Source organism: Thunnus thynnus, chromosome 23 (genome assembly GCF_963924715.1).
Source record: "Thunnus thynnus chromosome 23, fThuThy2.1, whole genome shotgun sequence".
NCBI lineage: Eukaryota > Metazoa > Chordata > Actinopteri > Scombriformes > Scombridae > Thunnus > Thunnus thynnus.
The window spans coordinates 7,601,590-7,626,851 of NC_089539.1; the positions used below are offsets into that span (position 1 = coordinate 7,601,590).

At 38.6% G+C, this 25,262-nt stretch overlaps 1 protein-coding gene across 2 annotated transcripts in view; it reads right to left on the bottom strand.

Moving 5' to 3' along the window:
• Positions 1 to 23,654, bottom strand: part of plxnc1 (plexin C1) — a 28,879-nt gene extending 5,225 nt beyond the window's left edge. Inside the window, exons 1-23 of one of the 2 annotated variants that reach the window (XM_067581401.1) lie at positions 22,551 to 23,654; positions 22,069 to 22,191; positions 19,380 to 19,514; positions 19,148 to 19,245; positions 18,969 to 19,074; positions 18,715 to 18,880; positions 18,133 to 18,235; positions 17,757 to 17,832; positions 16,741 to 16,782; positions 16,503 to 16,636; positions 15,692 to 15,871; positions 14,126 to 14,234; positions 13,560 to 13,739; positions 13,308 to 13,475; positions 13,053 to 13,158; positions 12,799 to 12,900; positions 11,034 to 11,137; positions 10,910 to 10,951; positions 10,697 to 10,821; positions 9,075 to 9,273; positions 5,740 to 5,886; positions 1,504 to 1,672; positions 829 to 929 (exon numbers count right to left, since the gene is read on the bottom strand). In XM_067581401.1, the coding sequence (XP_067437502.1) occupies positions 829 to 929; positions 1,504 to 1,672; positions 5,740 to 5,886; positions 9,075 to 9,273; positions 10,697 to 10,821; positions 10,910 to 10,951; positions 11,034 to 11,137; positions 12,799 to 12,900; positions 13,053 to 13,158; positions 13,308 to 13,475; positions 13,560 to 13,739; positions 14,126 to 14,234; positions 15,692 to 15,871; positions 16,503 to 16,636; positions 16,741 to 16,782; positions 17,757 to 17,832; positions 18,133 to 18,235; positions 18,715 to 18,880; positions 18,969 to 19,074; positions 19,148 to 19,245; positions 19,380 to 19,514; positions 22,069 to 22,191; positions 22,551 to 23,564 (3,729 nt within the window). In that variant the 5' untranslated portion in view covers positions 23,565 to 23,654. Of the gene's footprint in view, positions 1 to 828; positions 930 to 1,503; positions 1,673 to 5,739; positions 5,887 to 9,074; positions 9,274 to 10,696; positions 10,822 to 10,909; positions 10,952 to 11,033; positions 11,138 to 12,798; positions 12,901 to 13,052; positions 13,159 to 13,307; positions 13,476 to 13,559; positions 13,740 to 14,104; positions 14,235 to 15,691; positions 15,872 to 16,502; positions 16,637 to 16,740; positions 16,783 to 17,756; positions 17,833 to 18,132; positions 18,236 to 18,714; positions 18,881 to 18,968; positions 19,075 to 19,147; positions 19,246 to 19,379; positions 19,515 to 22,068; positions 22,192 to 22,550 lie in introns of both variants that reach the window. The other variant, XM_067581400.1, reaches the window with a different exon arrangement.
• Positions 23,655 to 25,262: the final 1,608 nt, after the last annotated feature.

The window sequence follows — 25,262 nt, forward strand, 5'->3', positions numbered from 1 at the left end:
TAGTGGATAAGAGCCTCCCATGCTCTCTGACTAGACTGACTCAGTTGGTCCAAATTTAATTTTGTTGTTGTCTACAGGAAATGATGAATCTATTTGGCAGCAAAATTTACAGTAAGGAAGGCACAGTCAAATTTTGTCCTCTAACAGCAGTGAACAAGTACTCAGTACAGAGGAAGCTACACTGACATCAGATCATCATCATTCTGTAGATATAACCCCTTACAGGTCACCAGGGTCTGTGTGTTTTTGTGTGTGTCACCTCTTTAAAGTCATTACATTAACATCTACATTTTGCTACTATTCCAACGAATGAAACTGTGTAGCAAGTTTAGCCTTTTTCTGTTTGGTCTAATTAGTCTGCTCAAAATATTACTGGAGATATTTTGCTTTCAAGCCAATTCTTACTTCATTTTCTTACCCCCTTTCTATTCTTGAATTTAACATGCGAAACCTTTCAGAAAGTTCCTTTATGCATGCCCCTCTCCTGTAAGTGGAGACAACAACAATAATACTGAAAGTGAGAGGAGAGGAACTGAGGGCTCACTGAGTTCTGCCAACTGACAAAAGTTCAAACCTACATCCCTGCCCTTGTTTTGACTGGGACTGTGGTTGGTTTTTGTGGGTGTGTTTCTGTAGCATCCTCTATGAAACATACAACTGGCCCACGCTGCAACATAGAGCAACCAGCACACAGACCAGACAGACACACCTGATGAGCTTTTGTATGAGAGAGTAAGTGCAACAGGGCTAAACAGCACTCTCCCACACTGACACAGATTATTTTTCTGTTTCATTTTTCATTTTTATTGTGTCCATTCCTTCTCTCACCTCATAGTGCTTGAGTGTGTTGAGCATTGTCACCTCCCCGATAACCTCTGAGCTAGCATCCACTTCCTCAAGAGGAACAAACGATTGGTCCTTCTCAAACTCTGGTTGAAAGATAAGAAGAGATTATGGTTAAACAACTTGAAGAGTATTTCTTGGAAGATGTAGATGAGTTTATGGCAACTTTATCTTTTACTTTCAGTTTGTTAGTCAATTTGAATGCATAGTCATTAAACATATAAATTATTATTTATTTTTTTTAACCTAGTTTCACCTGTTGGGTTCAAAAGAAAAGGCTGGCATTATTCTATGTTTTTCTTACTGTCAACAACTTTCCAGCTTCTTTGCCCTGTCCCAAGTTCCTACTGAAGATGTAGCTCTTTAAAATCAGGGCACACACACATATATATACATATATATACATATATAGCTCCATTTTATAAAAAGGCTTAACAATCTCCTAAAACAGCTGGGCACTGTGTTTAGAAAATCTTACTCAAAAAAGAGGAAGAGGCACTACTTGTTAGTATATAGAATATCACAAGACGTATCCTTTGAAAAGTGCACAGCAATTAAACCTTAATGATTAGGTTAGAAATGTTTTTATAAGTTTGTATATGGAATTAACCTCCATGACAGCAGTATAATCTCAGTATTGAAAGACACGGGTCTTCTCACCGATACGAACATCTCTGACGGAGGTGTTGTAAGGGAAACCAAACTTGGCTTTGAAGGTAGACAGGATTTTTTCTTTGACCTGCTCTACTGTGTCACAGTCGAGGGCGTCGACCTCCAGAGGTTCGCTGACTTCACCGTCGCTTCCCACTGCAAATAGCACCTTAAGTTTCTGTAGACAATTCACAGAAACATGTATAGAGCTGATACATAATGTAGTTACAGCACCAACAGTAATTCTTATGTTATGTTTATGTTATTAATCAGCCAGCAGATGCAATGCTAGAGTGCATGTGTGGGTAGTAAATACAACTTTTACTTGCACATGCACACAGCTTGCATGCATTCTCATCAAAAACCACTAGAATAACCACTAATGCTAACCTCAGTTTTCTCATCATGTAAACAGTAACTGAATCAAAGCCGCATCAGCTGTTTCAGATGACAACAGATTAAAAATGATTTAGTTGTCTCTCCTCCTGTCATCCTTCATTCACTGGAAAGTATAATGCAGCTGCAGAGATATTTGAAAGGAGGTGTGGTTAATGAAAGGTTTCACAGCAGTTTTTCACCAGTTAAAATATCATTAGTTTCCATCTTATTTCCTTCCTGCAGTTTTGTAGCTAATGCATGAACCCTCTAATGGATGGAAACAAGCAGTAAATTGAGATGGTAGTTTGTTAGATTAGATTACACCTTCATAGGTTGGGTCACTGCAGCAGCAGCAGCAGAGAGGAGAAAATGTAAACGAAGAGGAAACACAGAGCACTGAGGATGTAACAGTCAAGTGTCACATTTAAAGAGTGAACTGGGGATAATTCAACACATTAATCTTTGTATCAGTGTTTGAGGTTTGTAGATGTTTTAGGTTTGTGCAGAACACTCATGTTATCAAATGTACTGTAAATATGTGCATATGAAATGTCAGCAGTTTGTCTTGTCAAAGTATAAACACATGTAGGTAAGCTAACTGTCAAACATTAAATACTCAGCTTGTCTAGAAAAGTTGCGAAGCACACGTGACTATGAGTCAGGTCTACTGAATATGGCCTTTTACTCATATGTGACCTAGTCTTATGAAACTGATGTCACAGGTTCATTTCTGGTTGTCATCATTTACAGACCACAGAAACTATTACAATTAACTTCGCTGCTAAACCAAAGAAAATAGACAGAATTTAATTACATAGCTAAAGTGTATGTTCGAGGTCTCTGTGCTGATGCAAACTAATGCTTGGCCCCTAACTCATATTTTCCTGCATGGGTTCGGACGCCCCAAAAATAAATCTAAGGGGTCGTGAGATGATTAAAAGAATAGGAAAGCAGAAAAATTGAATTTATTTTTTCTAATCTTATCTTCTTGTGAATTGTTATATGATATTATTCTTTAGGACTCATAACTCATATAGACATATGCAACTGTTGACCATGTATCACAAATTGCCATTACTTTATTTTAAGGGGTCACAGACCAAATAGGTTGGGAACCACCGATTTAAAGGATGTTGTAATCAGCTGTTTTCTAACATGTTGTCACTTAAAATCTGCTATCCACTTGTGTCAGCTTAACATGTGAAGTGTTGTTTCTTTTTTTCCACAACTCTACATATTTTTTCACCTCACTTCTATGCTAAAATGAACCAAAATAGTAATTAGAAACAAGTAAATCTGTTTATCTACATCTGTTTTTATTGATGTCCCAAAATTTCTGAGAATTAAGGTGTGATCAAAGGAAATGTGTACATGCAGTATGTGGGCACATTTTTGTGTTTCATCTGATATGCTCAGATGCTCTACTTCCTTGACTTCAAAGTTTTTCTCAAGATTCTGACTGTGAGTAGTTGCTTCCTTAAACAGAGTCTGTCGCAGCCCAAATGTGGTGTGTTTCACTGTTTCTCTTAAGAGGCGGCACATTTATCTAAATGAAAGACAGTATGCAGTGTCTTCACCCTTGTGGCTACTGGCTACTGGCTACTACATCAGGTGGACATGTAATATTGATTACATAAATTTGACCACATCTTGTTTTTACGTCGTAGGACTGAAAGAGCAGCAGTAGTTGAGCAAGCATTCAGTCAACAAAGCTAAGAGTCTATAGCCATGTCAGCAGCTCTCTTAGGTTGACCTTTTGCACAGTGAGCTAAATGCTAACACATCTTAATTTCATCATAACAAAAAGAACACATGAGGCTGATGGGAATGTTGTTAGTTCTGCAAAATTTACATTTTGACCTGATGATGGTGATAGAGGAAATGTTAAGGGATGACCAAACATATTACAGTTCAATTCATCCTGACATTCATGACATTTCACTAAAAACTCCAAATGTCAACCTCAACCACCAAAGTCAGTAGGATTCATCTTCTGGAAACCATGAAGTAGATGTTGAAATATTTCACAGGATAAGTGAAAAGTTTGACTTACAAAAATTCATGGTAATCCATCTAAAAGTTGTTAATATATGTTTTATATATATACATATTTCAGTCTGTATTAAAGTAATTGACCGACCAACATGCTGCTAGCATGGCAAAACTTGTCTTAATGTTTGCATCTGCATTTACTAGGGGTATGTTATTGACCAACTCAGGTCTTGCATAATATTAGTTTCCTGTCAGTATACTTGAACACATCCCTCATAGCTGTCACCAGAAATCTTCCACCGTTATTTTCAGTCTTCCTGTTTGAGAGCTTGCAAATATCAGTAGACTGAGATAGAAATCTCTCCTTGAAACTATGTTCTAAACAGAGGCCATGATAGGTTCATAGATTAAAAATGGGTATTCGATTATAGGTATAGAGAAAATATATATTTTTGTTAGCTATTTCAGGAACCATTTCAGAACAATGATTTGTTCAAGATAACCTGACAACATGCTGTAAATAAAGCAACATCAAGCTTTTTAAAAAGGCCTTGAAATACATGGTGGAGGAAGTGGTTCAGTTCCAAATGCTGAGCACTAAGAAAGCTGCTGTGGTTTATGTTATGGGTGTTTGTTAGTCCCCATTAACAAACAGCCATACTCTCAATGTGGCAAACAGCCTCCACATACACATATTGGGGACGTTTTAATATCAAGATCCTTCAAACAATCTGACCCATTATTATGGAAATGTAATAACCTAGTATACATTTTGATAACAAACTGTGTGTGTTGGTTAATGGAAGTACTGTGTGTATGTATATATATATATATATATATATATATATATATATATATATATATACACACATATATACATACATGTATTTAGTTATATAAATTATTATAAATTAATCACAGTTTTGTAGTAAACCAAAAGAGTAAAAACAGAACTAAGAATGGGGAAGTGTTAATGAATCTTACACATCTGCAAGAATATGTGGCTTACTGGCATAAAGTACTTACAGTATGTAAATGCAGCATACAGCAGGAGTCAGCAATAAGGCTCAACCATGGGCTAGTTTTTATCAGCCCTGCTTACTGGGGGCCGGCATTGCACAGGCAACGTGAGAATCACTAAATATGTTTTAAATATATTTTGTTTGTGTATTTATTTTGTTTCATTCAAGAATAACATTTATAAAACAGTTTTAGGGTTGTATCTGAGGGCAGATGCCATAATTCCCATTAGTAAATGAGGGCAAACACAGTGACAGCAGTTTATGTTAATACTGATTTGACTTCTTCTGTGTTACACTAAGAGAAAAGAAATCTATAATTATCCACACACAGTAAACAGAGGCCTGCTTCAATTATGGTCGAAGCAATGTACTGTTATTGACACAAATCTGTTCTAGTCTGATGAGCCAAATTATGTTGTGTACCTGTGTCATACATCTCGTAAGTTTAATATGCTACAAGGTCATATTTATAGGAACTTACATGAACCTTGTGTTTACATTGTTATCTACTGTGGATATATGAGGTAAATGTAAATGATTGGATGCAATCTGTAAAAGGGAAAAATGTGCTCTTTTTCGGTGGCCAAATATTTTCATTGAAAGGCCAGATTTGGCCCACAGGCCGCCATTTGCCTACCACTGCCATACAGTATACATAATTTGGTAGTTTTTCCATTTGTGTAAAGTAAGTAAACCACCACACACAAAAAGATCTTGTTTGGAATCAAGTAATCCGCTCAAGTGTGTAAATGCCCTGACATGCAAGAAAGAGAGTGTGTGTGTGTGTGTGTGTGTGTGTGTGTGTGTGTGTGTGTGTGTGTGTGTGTGTGTGTGTGTGTGTGTGTGTATGTACCAGGGAGCTGAAGTCCTGAGCCTGCCACAGCAGCCAGTCCTCGCTGAGTGTGTACAGAGCCTTCTCTGTCACACAGTCCACTGGTCCTTTGGCAATCTGCTGCGTGAGGGCGCTCACCATCAGGAACAGGTGCTGGCCAACACTCTCCTGTATAAAACAGAAACAGGAACTCAGTGGGTCAAACAAGGCACTGATGCTGTGCAGAAACTTTCTGTGGTGGATAAGTGGGACATTTGTATTTGATCCTGTGTATTGATAACTGTCACTGACAAATTCATTAACAAGAATGAATATGCATACAGTACAGTATATAACAAAACTGAGTACACCTCTGGTCAATATCACTAAAATGTTAAGTAATTCTGTCAATACAAGTTTACAATTTTACTTGTTTTTAGACAAAATCCAAGAAGAATTAAGCCAATTAATTAAAAAAAAACAGAATGTTGGACTCATTAAACCATAATGAAAGGTCCATATTTAAGAATGAACTGCATCAAAAGTCAGCACACCCTTCATTAGTGAGACTCCATTCTTTTATTTTCAATATTTTGTATGCCAGATTGGATCCTCATGGACATGGATGATACCAGCGTTGCACAAATCTGTGGAGAGATGTTCTGTCATTCTTCATAGATGATTCTTTTCAGCTGCTCTTTGCTGGAGGGGTTTTGTTTGCTCTTCCTTCCACTTTAAAATACTCTAAAGGTGTCCTGTTGGATTGAATGAAGTCAGGGGACATACTATACTTAGCCACGTCATAGTTTTCACTTTTTTCCTCTGTAAAAACTCTTATGTGATTTTTGCAGTGTGTTTGGGATCACTGTCATGTTGGAAAATTCCTCTCCTGCCAAACTTCTTGAGACTGGTAGTCATATTTTCATTCAGTATTTGGGTATACAAACTTGCATGATCTTGTACCCTTTCCCATCTTACTTGTTCAAGCAATTCCTTACCATGCGGAGCCATGCTGCATTAGACACAACTCAGGCCAAAAGTGAGAAAGTTGTGGTGGTCACAGGTTCTTTTATAAACGTGTTCAGGCAATTAATCTTAATTGGAAGTCACAGGTGTACTCACTTTTTTTTCAGTGGTCACCTGTGTACTCACTTTTGTTGCATTGAGGTTGTACTTTGAGGTTTGTATTTTCAATTTAGTCTATCTAACCTGTTTGTTTTTAATTATAAATAAGATCAAGTACCCTACACTCCACCCAAAAAACACTACAATTATTGTAAGATGAAAAAATGTTGAATCCTTTAATATTTAAGTGATACTGGACAGGGTTGTACTCACTTTTGTTATATATGGTATGTATGGTACGTCTGATAGCTGAGTTGAGTAAAAAGACTGAACTGTGAATGCCGTGAGTGTCTGAAATAACTCATCTGCTTGCACGATGGTTGCAAAGAGTTAATGTCTGTAACTATGGTAATGATGAAGCTGTTATTAGGTTATGTGAACAGAGGAAGTTTAGAGAGGACAAGGTGTGGTTTATCAAATGGCTGAAGTGAAACCTACACTTTGTAGGTTACTGTTGGTAAGTACCAGAGAGACCAGCCACCAAACTAATTCCTTGCTCCTGCACAGCAGGAATGGATTGCCCACACACAGTCTTCTTGCATCCCTGGGGCCAGATGCATAAATGATGGGCACACACAAAAACCCTGCATTAGCCATTTCCTGCACATAGAGTGTGTTGTGAGAATGTGTGCACGTCTCACATTCTTCAGACCACGTGTTTTCCTATAGCGACCTGAGGGTTAAGTGATGAGGTGAAGATAACATATAAGCTGAGACGGAATCTTTTAGTAAAGCATTGTTTGTTTCAGTTGACAAAGAGCTGCACTGATTGTGTGATTTTTTTTTTTTTTTTGGTGTTTACACAGAAATCTGTAAAATGCCAATCAAAGTCGCATTAACAAACAAATCTTTAATTGGCACATTGATTAATCATTTTTGTGTGATTAATTTTATCATTCTTTTAATTTACATAGGGGACAACATTGTATTTTGCTGTTAATATTCTTTTTATTTTATCCTTAGTTGTGACACACCTTGTAAAGTCTATTTAGATATGAGAGCTACAAACTAATTATTGATTACATTCCTGAAATATCACTGCCAACAATCGATTACAGATCCATGTGATGAATTAATGATATGGACGCTATAATGACTGTTCTAGCTGTTGGTGAACCTCACCAGTTCAACGCAATCTGTGAAACTGCACGTCTTCTTTCCCATTTATTTCATTGACAGGGGTAGAGCCTGGTGGAGCAGACAGTAATATGAATACAGCTGGTTAAGGGCGTGTCTTCATCCATTTATGGATTATTGTGATAGTGGAAATGAGGCTTGTGCCCGTGGACCCGGCTTCATAATGACTGAGATGTACACAGAACCATGTGTATGCACAGCCTTATAAATCTGATGAAAAGAATGCATATGCATGTTTCTGGCTTTGTGCATACACGCAGTTTTAATCATGAATCTATAGAGTTTTATGCGTATGGCCCCTGGAGTTATTTATCATGTAAACTGGGGAAAACTTTGGTTTCAACACTTGGATTCTGATGCATAACGACTGTGTATTTTTTCTTGGCCTCACAGAACATGTTCCTGTTAATTTCACACACTCGGTGTTGACACACACCCAATATTTCAACAAACGCAAAGCTGACTCAAAAGTAACAAGACTAAGAATCTAGTCATGCTTGCAACTCTGTGAGGCTTCACTTAGGAACATCATACTAACATGCTCATAATTGTGCTAACATGCTGGTGTTTAGCAAGTATGTTTACCATGTTCACTATCTTAGTTTAGCATTTTAGCATGCTAAAAATTGCTAATATAAACCAAAGTTTTGGGGAAATTAAACATTTGATTTACTTCGTTTTACTGCATACTGCGTTGCAGTAAATTTCAGCTTATCTGTTCGATAGAAAGAAAGCCAGCTCTGGGTCGGACGTTAGCAGACTCTATTTCTAAGCTAATGTTAGCTAGTGTTGCACCCTGTTTTTGCTGTAAGGGGATGGGAGAGAGACAAGGCACTGGGGAACGTGCATAAATGTCACATCCTTTGGAATTTCCCAGCAAAACTGTCCCAAGTCCCTTACATAGAAATCAGTCCATAGGCTGTTATAGGCAACCGAGAAAGTCGGGAAAGGTCTCATTATTATTATTATTATATTATTTATTATTATTATTTCTTCACATTCTGTTGATAATTTTATTCAATATTTGAATGTTTTAAACTAAATTTTTTACATATTGCATATTGCATATTGCAAGTTACCATGCAAAGACTAAAAAAGACATAAAAGAAGCACACCCGGAGGAAGCCGTAGAGGCAGATGGACATCCAGTTGGTCAGCAGCTTCTCCACTGTGGACTCGGTGCGTCGCAGCAGCAATTTGGGCTGAGCATTGCTCCTCTGCTGCATCAGAGCCTTCAGCAGAACCTCCATCACCTCTGTCAGGTACGACAAGTTGCTGTGGAGAGCTATGGTCAGTAGAGATGCCAGTGCACACCTGCAGCAGAAAAGGAGAATTCACCTGAACTGAAGGTAACAGAGTGAATGGGGGCAGACAATAAAAAAAAGAAATAATAGACCACAGTAAAAAACGGCAGATAACAATAGAGTTGAATGCAGCAGGCGTGAAGACAGTAATGGGCCTGGACAACAATGGCTGACCTAGCCAAATTTGATCAAAATCAATCTTTTAACAATAAATATAAAAAAAATATTTAAGGAAATAAATAAATATAAACTTGACTTATTGTTGACTTCTTATGTGTGTTGAATTTGTCTTCTCATTAAAACATAACTGAAACAAGTTGTAGGAAGTCTCTGGAATGTAACAGCTTGCACTGGTTCTGACATGCAGACCCTCCTGAGCTGCCTTCAGCCAACTAGCTAGCTGGCTTTTCAGGTGATGTAATGTTAACGCTACACCAATGCCTAAACAAAGTGTTATTTTAAAAAAAGTAGAGGAAAAAGAAACGCCACAGCCTCCATCGAGTCCTTAGTCCGCCAGACTCAACCAGGTTAGCCTGGCTGCTTGCTCCCTGGTGGTATGGTGCTTTCTCTCGATCAGCCTGATGCGAGTTCAACTGCCGATTAATGTGCAGTTGTCGAACCACTTTCACTGCTAAATTTGTAGCTATTTCCCTGCACAGTCAAGAATGGAAAATAAAGGTGCTTCTCATCAAAGTGGGATGGATAGTTCTCTTGGCTGGGATAGAGTGTGGGACGCAGTTTTCTGTAAAATGTGCAGACCTGGTTATTCATGAACTGACCGCCATAATGAAGCAACAATGGCTGTAGGATATAATGAATGCACAAAGGGATATGTTACATGTGTGATTTATGTCTAAGTTCACACCTTCTCTGCTGTTTGGATTTATGTTTAGTTGCCACTTTGTGCCATAAAATTGTTAATAACAGTGCTGTGCGCTGTAGAGCCAATACACAGCCAGTCTTGCCTATGTAAATATACTGTATTTTAGGGTGGATAGGCTATAAATGACTGCTTTGTGTCCATACTGTTGTGTACAACCTTATAGACTAATGCTCTGTTGGTTGAGCATGTTGGAAAGGCAGTGTTTGGTGTTATTGCCTTTGTGATGCAGAACGTTGCAAAATAAAATGATTGCGGATTTTTCAGTTTTGTTTTTTTTTCTTTTTCTAACTTTTTATAAATCCGTTTTTCTGGGAATAGATGGCCCACCCACTTTTGTATTGGTCCATCCAAAAAAGCATTCCTGCCTACGTCACTGGAATACAATTGCAAAGTTGAAGAGCAGAACAAAACAAATAGGGGAGAGGGAAGAGCAGACACATAATAGAACAGAGTCACGCCTGCATTTTACCACACGCTTCTGACATCTGTTGAATCACATTGTATGCAGTCACGCAGACAGACTTTGAACAGTAAAGCAACACAGACTGACTTGTCTTTGATGGTGAAAGTCTTTTGCTCCTCCAGGGCGTGCACCATGGATGTTAGGAAGACCTGGTCCTGGATCAACCTGGACAAAGCCTGGCAGCACTCGTCAAGCTGAACCTTCACAGTGTCCTGGACCCAGGTAAGATACAACAACATCGTCACTTACAGAGTTACCAACACAACACAAACAACTTCAGGAGCTGGTGTCAAACATTACCTGACCAATGTCTTTGATACATGATGTCAGCAAAGCTTCACTCTGGGAAACAAAAAGGGACCACTGTTAATCTGGCAATGATTATGATGTCAGATATCAGTATTTCTTTGTAGGTTCACTTTACCTCAGGAAAAAATATTCTGGAGGCAAAGTGCTTGTAGTCAAGGAAAGGAATCGCCCCGACGTTTTCCATCAGGTCAGCTTTCTCTGTCTGCAGATCCACAAAACCTGTGGGGGACAGTTGATTGAGGGTGTTTGTGTGTTACTAAACCTCATCTGTCATGGCTGAAGAAAACATAATTAACAGCAAAACTGTTTGGAGTTTGCAGGTCACAAATGAAAAGAGGTAGTGAAAAACCGATGCATCTGTAGGATAAATGTGTGCTGCCAAAAAGAGAAGTGAATACATATGTACTGACTCTGCAACACTAAATCTTCTTACATCTCCATGGGCACAGAGCTGATTATTACAAGTGAGGCTGTGCATGTATATGTGTTTATCACATTTATTTCTTTAATATCTACTGTATTTGTGTGACAAGTTTGACATCAGAAAAAGGAACAAGTTTGGCACATTTCATGCCAAAAACAGGAACTGCATGTGTTGAGGTTTAGCTAACTGTAGACAGTCAAGTGGTTAAACAAAGGGGCTAGTGTGATAAGTTTGAATAGTTTATTAAGTAGAATGTGTACAACTGAGGAGTCGTTTTGATGTTCAGTGGATTATAGCAGGCTTCAATGTGGGAAATCTTCACCATGTTATGTTAGTTTAGTGTATTAGAATTCTAACATTTGTTAAGGGAAAGGTTAGTACAGTTCATCCTTTGAGGAACACAAATGTTTGTACCAAATTTCATGGCAACATTGTCATGATCCCAGCCTAGCCCTTGTGTCGTCCTGGTGTTTTCCCTCTTCCTCCCAGTTTATGTGTGTCTGTGTGTGTGTGGTGTGGGTGTGTCTGTTCTCTGTGTCTCTCGCCCTCCACACATGCTGCTCGTCGCAGACCTGCACAGCCGCCATGCATCTAGTCATTACTACCTGCTACAAAAACCCTGCTCAGTCTACTTGTCCTTGCCGGATCGTTGCCAAACAAGTTCCTAGTCTCAGTTTGTCCTGTTGGCATGCTTCTAGCCATATTTGCCTAGTACACTCTACCTGTTTGCTGTGCTTACCTTATTGCCTGACCTGCCAGTAATTCTGTGTCTCTATGTGTCTAGTTTGTCTATCCTGTCTGCCTGTCTGACCTCCATTTTCGATTGCTCAGCTCTACAAACCTGCAAGCCCTCAGCCCAAACCTCCAGCCAGCTCTTCCTCCCACTTACACCCTTGTGTTGGTTAATAAAACCCTTTGTTAACCAACACACCAGTCTGTCTGAGTCTGCACTTGGATTCCATGTTCAGCCCCACACAATAAACATAATTGTTGCTACATTTAACTAAAAAACAAAAATGTCAATCTCATGGTAGTGCTAGATGAAAAGTCAGGGGATCACCCAAATGGGTAGGCTTCATTCTCTGGGGACCATGAATGTCTGTACAAACTTTCATGGCTATCAATCTAATCACTGTCAAGACAGTTAAGTCTGGACTTAAGTGGTGGGCCAACCATCATTATGATCAATAGGACCTCAAAACCTGACTACTTCTTAATGGGGATTAAAATGGCTTTCATAAGGGCTGGATATTGTTGGAAATGTTTTGAATAGGAGTGGTTTGAGAATCTTCTATGGAAGTTATGATAAAAAAAACCCAAAAAAAACCCCAAAACTTTTTCCAGCCACATTTTAAGTCTACAGAGGAGTGCTCCACACTGTGCTGGAAGATCGCTTTAATGTGAGGATTTTCCTTAGCATCATACTACGGATATATCACGAAAATGTGTGACTGACCTTGTCTGATGTCATTCCTGATGTCCATCTCCAGGTTTTCCATGCGCCTGTTCATCTTAGTAGTTAGCTTCTTCTGCTGGCTTCGGTAAATGATCACCACAGCTGAAAGACAAAACCAAGCAGACATACCGATACAGTTTTACACAAAAAAGAGAAAATGGGCATTACTGTTAGGTGTTGACCAGTATGTGCTTTTGAATCCTTGTAGTGGACCAAAATGAGTCAAATCAGTCAACCCTACTCAATGTCCTTACCAACAATAATGCAGGGTATCAGCAGTAGTACAATCAACATCGGCAGGAACATATGTGATGTAGACTTAGTTAGAGTCAGTGGTACTGTTTTGTCTCCATATGTAATCTGTAAAAAAAACAAAACATTAACCACAGTGCATTTAAAGTTACAGAGCAGTGGGTTGCAAATACTTACACTGTACTGTTGTACCTATTTTCATTATAAAATTTTCTATAGTATCGTCAAGCTCGGTGTAGTATGATTGAAAGATTTACCTCCAACTTCTGAAAATTGTTGTCTAATGTGCTATTAATAACACAGATGAAGGAGTCAGTCTCGTTACTTTTGCTTTTGGATTCCACAAAGCATTCGTGAGATTTTCCCTCCTGGATGCCGCATACTGACAACTCTGCTTTGCTCAGCTCCAGTTTGTCTGCCTTTTTCTGAAATGACAACAGAGGCAAATGCTGACCTTTTATGCACCCATGTCCTCTGTGTGTGCATGTGAGCTGAAAAATATGAATTACCTGTATGGTGATGCGGACGGTTCCCCCTACTTTCGTTGATGTGAAGCTAGTAAACTTGGGGTCTGGATAGTAGGTGATGTTTGTGGGGCAGTCCACGGTTGCATTGGCAACTTTCAGAGACACAGTGCTGGTAAAAACCTCCTGAGTATTTTCAGCTGCAGGTATGTCATAAGTTAGATTCTGCAATAAAAAAAAAAAGAAAACACAGATGTATATGATCCATGCAATATATATATGACATTATGTAAACTAATGAGTCAGCATTATGTAACATTATACAATCAATGTGACATTAACATAATGTGACATAAGTCAATGTCAACAACATATGGTAACAAATATAAGACATGAAGGTGATGTCAAGAGCGATGACATGACATTAATATGTTATTATATGACATAAAGCAGCATTACATACAGTATACATACACATGACAGAACATGACGGGACAATTTGACATGATACAGTCCAAAATGTACTATAATTTGGTGCATGTTGTGATATAACGTGACATTGTGCTGTAATGCAGCAATGCATGACTTACTGTGCATGCTTGTGGATCCACCTGAGAGTTTCTGTTTTGAGGAAGCCTGACTTCCTGCAGGGTGTGGCTGTGTATGACCCCTTCCACAAACTCTAGCAGGGATCCCGTGACTTGGATCTTCCTATGTCCACTACAGGACAGAGAGTAGCAGCCAAGCAGAGGGAAGGCATTTTAATACACATATGATACCACAGAAAGTTGTTTTTAGCATGATAACCTAATGATGCAACTTGAGAAATCTTATACGGGTTGCCTATATATGACCTGATTATTTTTAACTGAAATAAAAAGGAACCAAGAGTATAAGTCTAATCTCCACTAGTTCCCGCCAGAATTGGTATCACAACCATGACTGATGATAAACCACCATTCAAAGGTTTTATTTGTCACATACAGGGTTATACAGTGATGCAGGGTTTTGCAGTGAAATGACATTCTGGTCACTGTGTTGGAGACTGTAAAATGATTCTTACTGGAGTAAATGCCTAAGAAGACCATAAAATAACCACAATATTAACTTAAGAGGAATAAAACTGGAAATTCTTTTTCCTCTGTATTATTATATAATGGTGAGAAATCAATGACTTTTGGATGATTCATATTTTTACGTATATGTACATGAATTGTTATAAAGCTCCCAAGTAGCTTGAGTATCATGTCTTAAAATGGTGTGGCTTGGCAGAAACAACAGGCAGAAATGGAACTTTCAGTTGTTGCAACTTAAGAGGGAAGTAGTCTTGTGGTGAAAGACGTTGCTTTTGGGAAGTGGCTTTCTTTCCTCATCAGATGACCCTCAACTTGTAACTGTTCCTCAGCTACTAACATTGTTTCCTTCAATCAGTTTCAGCAAATTTTACTGAAGTCAGTCACAAAGCGCTGAAGATATGTCCAAAAATAGCCTACGGAAGTTTTACTGACCTCTTTGAAGGTTTTTAGTGTTGGAAATGCTGTCTGAAGCATTTGTAATTTCAATATATCTAATAAAAGTGTCAAATTAGTTATGATAACTTGGTATCATCACAGTAAATATATAATATGGAGATAATTGTGCTTTTCAATGATTTAGACATATCCTATCAACCAGCATTTACCTAATGACTCTTTCACTTTGAAATGGGCTGCAGAAGCTGATCTCAGTGATGATGGTCTGGCCTTGTTTGTTCAAAATCACTATTCTACTCATTAGATTAGCATGCTACGTGTGGCATTTTAAATTTGTCTGAATGACGTCATGAGAAGTCATTCTTTTTCCAGTGTGAGAACTGAAAACCTCACATCACCTAAAGAGAGGTTCATGCTAATTACATTGCCAAAATGCTAAATTCATAGAAAGTATTCTTCCTCATATCCTCTTTCACTAATATAAATTATATCAGCAGTTTGTGATGTTCTTTTTATACTTTGAGCTTTAATTTGGAGGAAAATCTGATATTAATCATAGTTTTGAAATGTGTTCTGCAGCGCCGTAGCTGCAGGAAATACTGTATCTGACCTGTCTCGTCTTATCCTCAGAAAAGCTTCTTCCATCAAGTCTGTATGTTTGTGTTGGGAATATAATAATAAAAATACAAATAAATCCATTCATACCTGATCCAGCTGCTGTTTGGTGTAATGGCAGTGCAGGCTGGTAATGACCTGTAGGTGATTTTAGAGTTGCCATGGCAACTACCATCTGGGAGGAGAACACATACTTTGACCACGCCTTTACTATCAGTACTGGGAATGTGGAACGTCAGACTCACACCTGTGTTGTTCCATACAGGAGATCTGACCAGAGAACACAGGATGACAGACAGAGAGAAATGGAGAATGTCATTAATATAGCAAACAACAAAACATTAACATACAGTCAGGATAGAAAGATGGCAAAATCAGCTTAAAAGCAGGTCTATGAAGTCTTTTAATTGTTCTGTAAAAATTGGAAACATCCAAAATTGATCCAAAACTCCTAAAGCAGAAGCACACTGTGCTTTAGTTTTGAGTTGACAGAGGATGTGTCTGAGCAACGATGCTGAGAAGTAAAAGGGCTGTTTTTACCTTATAGGGAAATGCCACAAATTTGACTGTGACACTGTGCTAAAGATAAAAACTGCGGACTGACGAAATCAGTATATGCTCTATTGACAATTAATAACCAAACTGAAGTTATAGTTGTGAGTTATTAACATGTATAAATCACAATATAAGTGGATGTGGTTTTGTGTACATTGTGTGTGGAGCAGAACCACGTTTTACAACACAAATCCAGCTCCTGCACATTCATAAATACTGCCTAGACAGTCACTCAGGCACAATATATTAATGATTAATGTGGGTGAAACTGCCATTTTGAACTGTGATTTATCAAGTAACGTTAACTTTAGACACCTAAATAAATTCAACCTCTAAACTGACTCACTCTCGTGGAGTGCAGTCCATGTCTGCCTGGATCCTCACTCTGGTCACGTCACTGAGGTTATGACCTGACAACACTGCGTGGTTTCTGCCGTAGAAAGACACAACACTGGGAGTGATGGAGGAGATCTCTGGCTTCTGATGGTAAAACAAGCACAATGTTTGTAATGTGTTATCTCCTTGTCATGTCTTTAACCTCAGAAAATGTTAATGAGGGTGATGTTCAGAGAGTTCAGACTCACAGAAAAGTTCATTCCTGACTCCACCATTTGGCAAACACTGTACTGCAGAAGGAAGTAAGAGGAAGAAATTCAGCAGGTTTAACATTCACTGTACTGGTTCAGGTACTATTTGAACTTTAGAAATGTAACTATTTATTTCCGAAATGTTGAATTAAGGACATCTTGGGGAATTTACTAATTTGCTGTCGTACCAAGAGATGAGATATCAGTTGAATCTCTGAGTGTAGTATGTAGATTCAGAATATGTTTAAGCTCATGTTAGTTTGATGCAAACACTTGAAATGAGGGAAACAGCTCGTCTACCTTTGTCAAACTCCTATGCTGTCTTATTCACATGTTTTATGTGTATGATTAACACATGTAGAAGTAGCTAAAATGAGACATCCTCAAAGTGAAGTTGCCATCCTGTTACCCCTTTGTTCTACGCTAGGCCATTAGGCTATGTTAGGCTAGGCTAAACAACGATATCTATACAGAATAAGTAAATCTTTGCATTAGCAAAGCCATGGGCAGCATATAATGTAACATATAAATATTTGATATTTTAAGAATACAATGTTGTTTGACTATGAAAATGATGACTGAATTAGTTCATCTTCTGTCTATAAACTTATTGGTAATATTTACTGTTTGTTTCCAGTATACAGGAAGCTAACATGATTTACTAACTGCTTGTTGAGCCTTTGCTGCTGGCGGATGTCGAGCTGACAGTCTGTTGAACAATATATTCAGTGGATGAATGATGAATATGTACTCAAACATTGCGGACAGTGGATTAAATAAAATGATGTGGCATCTGCCAATCTCTCTGTCTGGTAATAAAAACAAATATCTGCATATTAAGGAAGTGGTATCTAATCAGTATCACTCACAATCTTCAAATTTACAGATGTCTCAAGATGAATGTGGTGATGTACTGATGCTCAAATGTAGCACATGGAAATGTAACATACATGTAGAACATATATAATGTCTGGAAAAGCCTTTGTATAGAGGATGAATACATGTATTCTTACATTCTTTACTCCTGCAGTTGCCCAAGAACAGCCATTTTGGCTCCAGACACATCCGACATCGATACACTGCTGACACCTGAATAGAGAAAACAAATGTTACCACCTCCATTGAGATCAACACCAATGTAACACTCTAGTATGAACCATGATGACTTGATACAACACAAGACCATGAGATAGTAATATACTCTTCCTGATGATGAAACACAACCAGGAAAAATGGCTTTTGTCTAATGATTATGATTATGTGTTGTGTGTATGTACAAACACATATTAGTATATGTTTTTTCAGCTCTATCTTCTGTTAGTTATATTATTAGGTATTATTTGTCCACATTAAGTGTCTTTGATTTCTTGAAAATGTTTGTGAACTTACAAGACAGAGGTAGGTGGTCCTCTGATGTCAGAGCACTTCATTAGCTTCAGTTGTTCCGACCACTGATTCGTCCCAAGTCTAATCTTCACTGTGACAGCCAGGCCTGTTATTTCAAAACATTACAACAAAAAACTAGTTGTAGTTTTCAGCAATTCATGTGTTTATATGCATAAAACAATATTGTGAAACAACACAAATTTGTGAACTAGCAGAGATTTTTTCGTCTCTTCAAGTCAGCTCTAAATTTAATACTAATACTTTAATACTTGTGCTTTTTTGACTAATGATGCAAATCAATGAGTGGGGCTGCTTTTTTTGCACCATTGAATTCATTTATTGAATTTATGGTTGTCAGGTATTTCATTCTGGATTAGCCAAAACACAGATTTTATCAAGTTAAATACTCTCTCTCAATAACTATTAAAAAAAAAACTATCAGAGTTTTTATATCACTATAATATCATGTATATATTACAATAGGAGATTTTATTGATAGTATCCACTTCTTCCAGCTACAGAATTAAATGGACATATTATATTATATATATTATTCTGTTTATATTATACTTAAAAGTCACTGACCTTCAGCAGGAAGCGCACTATTTGAGAGGATGCAGGTGCATTGTGGGAACTGTGGGGGAGGGCCTCCCCTGCTACAAAACTCATTGGAACTTGCAGAGATTTGACAGGCGAAATTAGACGTCGCCTTCTGACCCACAGTCACGTGTGTCTGGATGTTTAGTGTGATCTGAGAAAGGTCAGGATGTGATTGTTTAAAAGAGAAACAAATGACAGTAAGAACTTATTATAAATAAAAGCTTGAACATGATCTGTACCTGCTCAGTGCCGTCCTTTACAACATCGTAGGAAACCATTTTCTGCTGGTAATCATCAGGAATGGATAACCAGTCTGAATCTGGGCATTCATCTTCAAATGTGCAACTAGGAAGAGAAAATTATATTATTACAGAGTTCATAACTGTTTGAAGATGTCATCTGCAGATGTGTGTCTGACCTGTTAGAGCCACACCAGACACAGTGTGGATCCTGTGCAGACCAACATTCCTGCAGAGTTTTGTATGTGCTGCACTTTGACACAGGTACACGCTTCATCTACAACAAAACACAAACATTCAGCAACATTGTGACAGTATGGCTTAACATAAGGCATAGAAAAAAAGCTGTGATGACTGTGATTTAATGTATTCACCACAGCCTTCAAAACTATACATAAGCAATGCACCTACCTGGTTTTGAAATGCCACATAAACATGTTTATGATCCACTTTATCCAGATGTATTTTGGGAAACACTTTGCGGTCATCGCTGGCCCTGTAGAGCACCCTGGGACAGGTGGTGTGATAGTTGTTGTCCACAGCAAGCTGACAACAAGAATATAGCTTTGGTTATGTTTCTGAGAGACTGAGCTGCTCTGATGGTTGATATCACAGGTTGAGGTTTAATGGGTGGATAATAAACATTATTTGTGCGGAAGTTAGCCACAGAATTACTCTGATCAAAATATTGCAGATGTTAATGGCAACAAATTGTTTTTCATCTATTTTCATCCATTTAAGACTGTAGCATTTATGTTGGAAGGGCAGCAGGTTAACCAGCTGTTAGCTTGTATGACTAGTTTGAACTTAAAAGGTTGGCTTTACTAGGCTTCATAATATTAGCTTTATTGTTCCTGTCTCGTCTTTCTTTCAGTGAGCGTCACTTGCTATTATTTAGCCAGAAAAAAAAAAAAATTGGCTCTTTCAATTAAGATTTAGCTCAACCATAAAATAATTTCTTCCCTAAATAACATTATCACTGCTTCTGGCAGTTAGAAGTCCAGTCTCCCAAAAACATTTGCACATGCAAGTGTCTTTACAAACTCCTTAAAATCAGAGTATAATGAATGATTATATCAGACAACACCTGTCCAAACAAAATAAAGGGAACATTATTTCCTGCTGTAATCATTAGCTGTGGTAATTCTAGTAGAAGTAGAGTTGCATTTCCTAGTATGTCTGTGGTTGAGGCATCTCTTTGAGGTCAAGCCACAAGCTAATGACCATAACCATTAGGATGGGTTCTTGAGGAAAACCTTTATTCCACTGATGCATTTTAGTCTAAATGGGAACAATCTGTTCCTGCTCTCACACCAGCACAGAGAGAACTGAAAAAGTGTGTTGAACACTTCATGCTGGTATTTCTGTTTCTGTTTCTATGTCCACATTATGTTACTTCCACTTTGTTGGCTCACTTTAGCACTTACAAATACACAAAATATGATGCAGTTGTCATGCATTAGGGTGAACATTTAAGTAGACATGTCATGATGCATGCTCTGTCTCCCACTTCAGTGTCAGGCTCACTAGATTATGTCCTGGATTTCTTTCAGGTCCTGTCATGCTTCATTTTACCTCCTTAGTGAGTTCCCCTCCTGTGGAGATCACCTGAACACTCACGTGTCTCCACAGCTGAACCTCTTTTCCTCATCAGTCTCAATAAATACTTTTGGCAGCCTGTAGCATTGTAGCCATTTTTGACTTGCTTCTTACCTGGATCTGTTTGCCTGTTATGACTGCCCACCACTGTTGATTGACAGTGCTCAGATTGACAGCTTGGAACTAAGCTAGTTTTACACATTAAAGTGTGTTTACATGTCTTGCGGAGTACTACTGCATATGTGATAAAAGTTGTATAAAGCCTTTTGTGGCTCCAGAGGGATCTGTGTGAATTCTGATAAATTAACTCAAGTGGTGTCCCTCCCACCTCATGAGGTTTCACATCAGATTTGATTTCATGAGAAGAACAGGTCCTTGATGTAACGGGCAGGTGTTGAGAAGTAATATTACACACAGTGTGATCATGTCTGTAGCAAAAACCTTCCATCTGTTCAATTTTTTTTTCCATTTTGTGTTGTCTTTTAATGTGAGGTGCACCAGGGAATCCCTGGCATTATGTTACACAGAACTATTCAATATCGTTTCAGTTTAGTTAACCTGTCTTTCACATCCAAACACTGTAGCTATAAGAACATCACATACTGTAAGCTAGTTTGCTAAAGTAACAGTTACATGATTAACTTGACCGTGGATTATACTGGTGCACCATTTAAGAAAATGAAAATAAAATGATTTAGGTTTGGTTATGTCTAATGATGACTACACACAGCAAAATACAGCAACAAATAGATCATTAGCTTGTATGTATGATCCAGTTAATTATAGGCCTCAACTTGTCCACAGCCAACAGCATCTTGCTTTCATTTTTAACAACAAAATGCAATCGGTTGGTTGGCTCTTCTTGTAACATTTTTTTTTCCTACGAACTATCCAGTGAATCAATAGAAAAGCCATTCGTCTCTGTTTGGCCTCAGCTGCAGAGCTGGAAGAAATACACTTACGGGTTTTAATAACACTTGTGAAAATAAACTCTGCATGAAAGAGCCTATTGTGTCTAGCAGAGGGTTACTGTGGAGTGTTCCTCGACTTATGTTCGATTCTTTAATCATGTGAATGAGGGTGAATAAAGCATATCAACAGAATGTCAATTGTTTTATCAAAGAGATGGAAGGAAGAACGATGTGATGTAGAAGTGATAGAGGAAATAAAGAAGGAGGTGACAGGAAGTTGGTCAGTATCAATCAAGAGTAATGCAATAAATTGGACATTATTTTTCAGGCCCAATTAGGAAGATTTTGAAGATTATGAGTTACAAATTGAAATGTCAACCTGCCAATACCTTCTGCACATAGTTATGGTAGCATTTCAGAGCCTGTTATTGCCAACAGACAATCTTTCTTTTTTCATCAAATACAATGTTGTCCAAGAAAGAAGTACAATGTTAATTTATAGATAGACTACTGGTTAATGCATTGAACGAAAGAGAGAGCCCTTTATACAGGTTTTTAGCAATAGATGTGTAACACTTTTTATTACACACCTTAATGAGCTGTCCATCTCCCGTCCCAACGAAGAAAACCATCCAGCTCTTGTGTCTCACTGCCAGCACAGAGGTCATGTAGTTCTGTCTGAGGAGCACCTTCTTTGGCTTCAGGGTCTTTGGCTGAGAAACACAAACACTGGTATCAGTTATGAATCCAACAGGTATTTGTGGATGTCTGATCTGTTGAGCTTTCAGGCTGGAAACAACAAGCATCAAAACAATTAAAGCATCAAATTACTCAACCTGTCAATTGTTTTCGGACTTTGATTGTGTAATAGGTTAAGCCTCAATCAGCAAGGTTTAGTTCCTCGAATAAGCTTTCAGCGGCTGATATGGCTGCACCTTGAAATTACTGTTTGTCTCCATGATTATTAATTTACGTTAATTTACATGTGGTAATGTCTGTCCTCTAATGCTTAACGTATGTCTTAGAGGTTCAATGCAAGGAGGTGAAACTTTTTTGCAATACAGCGACCAACCTTAAAGTTTCTGTTGTCACAACTAACAGCGTTGCAGAAATCTGGATCCTCATCGGTTCTCAGGGTGAGATCCGGACTGATGTCAAACATGACCAGCTCGGTGTTGGTTTGTCCTCCGTCCACACTGAACACGCCGCTCCAGAGCACCGGTGGCCCGCCCGGGACCACTGAGGAGGCCAGAAGTCTGCTGTCTTTATCTCCACTATCAGAGATATGGAGAGACGCACCCCGCAGTGACCTCATCGTCTGGACCTTGTTCGTTTTAACTTCGAGCCAAATGAGACGAACTTTGCTGCTTTCTGCGTCTTGAGGCACGTTGGAGAAAAGATAGATGATTGAACTGATCTGAAATCCGTCCACAAACTCCGCGACACCTTTAGTTCTGAACAGAGGGGTAGAGGAGTCGGAATTATAGGAAAATATGCCTCCTGTCTGCTTGTTATTGGTATTATAAAGATACACTGCCTCTGAATGAAGGGAGCAGCCGGTCGTTGTGGATTTGTTTTGCTGTAAGGCGGACAGAATATAATAAGTCTCAGGACTTGATCTCTTCACATCCACCAGGAATGTGACGGACGCGCTGCTGCGCTTCACGGGTACCACAAGGATGTGTTCACTGTACAGCACCTTAGAGATGTCTGACAGGTCCAGCAACTCGCAGTAGCCGCATCCGTTGTCGGTCACACCGCAGGTGATCAGAGTGCCATTGTCATCAAACGGCAATAATACGTTGACACTAAAAGTTGCGTTCCACTCATCCCTCTCGGAAACCCGGTAAAAGCGCTGATCATCCGCCCCTTTACCTCCCTTCAAGATTCCTCTCTGGGTCAGACTCTGGACCAGAGTCAGGTCGTGGTTCAGCTGGTACAGCTTCTCGTCAGTAGCGACGTAAACGGTGTTGGTGGACACGGCGAAGTGGCGGACATCTCCATCAAAAATAAAATCTCTATCCTCCTCCAGGCACCGACCTGGTTTTCCCAAGAGAATAAAAATCAGACCAGACAGCAGGATCATCTTCTTGCAGCAGTGGCAGCAAAACGCTCATACTTTGACGGTCTGCAAGTCGCTCTGCACTCCGCCACAGTGTCACTAGAGTCGTGCGTAAAAGCGCAGTGCGCGCCTGTTGAAGAGAGAAGTGCTCAAAGTGGGAGGGAGCGCCCAGCGAAACCGAAAACTATCAGACATTTTCATTCTGAGATATAATGATTTTGCAGCATCTGTCCTTCTTGTTGTACGTTTTCAAACAAAGTCTATACAGGAGTCTCTGCATGCAGTGATGGGCTACGTGCTATGTCTACATCGTGAATAAATATTGATTCTCAGTAAGGCAGCAGGCAGGTCGGATTGTGCTGCTCTATGACCAATCCACATATGAGAACGGTCCCTGGGTATCTGACAATGGTTTGCATGTCATAGCCTATATGATGCCCTCCAGCTAGTCCTTGAAAATGCCCCGTTTTGAACAGCGATTCTGTTACAATTACACAAAACAGGGAAAAAACAGTGAAGGCCCTTTCCTCACGTCCCTCAACAGATGGGACTTTGGACACATTGTCTGGTGTAAAATGTCTCGTCCAGCTGATTTTAGAGACGGAATCCTGACATGAAGGACTAAACTGTATAATGCCCTAAAACTTTTTTTCTATCTCATGGCCAACAGGGTCTGTCCGCTGACACCTTATTTTGAGACCCCATCATCTCGACCCTTCTGCAGGTTGGAACTAAACTACTACAGATATCTGTTGATATCTGAGTGACATCTAGTGTCCGCTTTGTGAATTTCTTTCTTCTAGTTGATGCTGGAATGCAGCAACTACGTTGTTAACGAAACAGGTGGATGCAAATGTATTATTTGCTGAAATCATATAGGCTACTGTACTGACGGTGACGATCGGCGCATGTAGTCCGTTTGGTATTTTAAGGTGATTAAATATGTCTTAAAATAAATGAAAGCAGCAGCGTTTCCCATCTCCAGTTCAGAATAGTTGTACTGACTCATATGAATGAGACTGCCTTATATCACCTTTATATTAATGATAAGAGACAAATCCATGATTGCAGAAAGCAACTTCTTCATCAACAGTAACCTTAACTTAAATGTAAGCTATTTTTGGATTTAATATTTAATACATTTTTTAACCTTAATTTTTCATGTGTAGGTGTGATATATGGCTTCTAGGTGTTTCAGCTGTTTTCATTGTAAACCTGACAAAAGGGGTAGTGAAGAAAAAACGGTCCAACCGAGTTGAAGACAAAGTCCTGACTGATGATAGAGAAGAGAAAATGTACAAAAAGGAAAATAATTGAAAGAAAAATAATATTACATCGTCACAATATAAATGATTATGCATTGAAACATTTAGGCTACTGTGTGCATGTTAGCTAAATGTATTTCTATGTCTATACTTTTTCTAAACAAAAAGGCTAACTGTAAAACAATTAGTAACTTTTTGACTTATTTTCTTCAATGGGAAAAATCCAGCTAATGTTCTACTAAAGTATGTATTTCCTAGTTAATGTAGGCGAAGTCTTGTTGTTTTCTTGTCGTAGTTTGATGTTCCGTTTTCCATTTTTGTTAATTAGTTTAGCTAACGAGAGGCAGGTGTTTACTAGCCTCGAGCGGTCGACATTTCTCTGATCTATGACGTAGTTTTTATTTCTTCACTTATTTCACGTATGTTTTTCTCGTCAGTTTTTTTTTTTTTTTTTAAT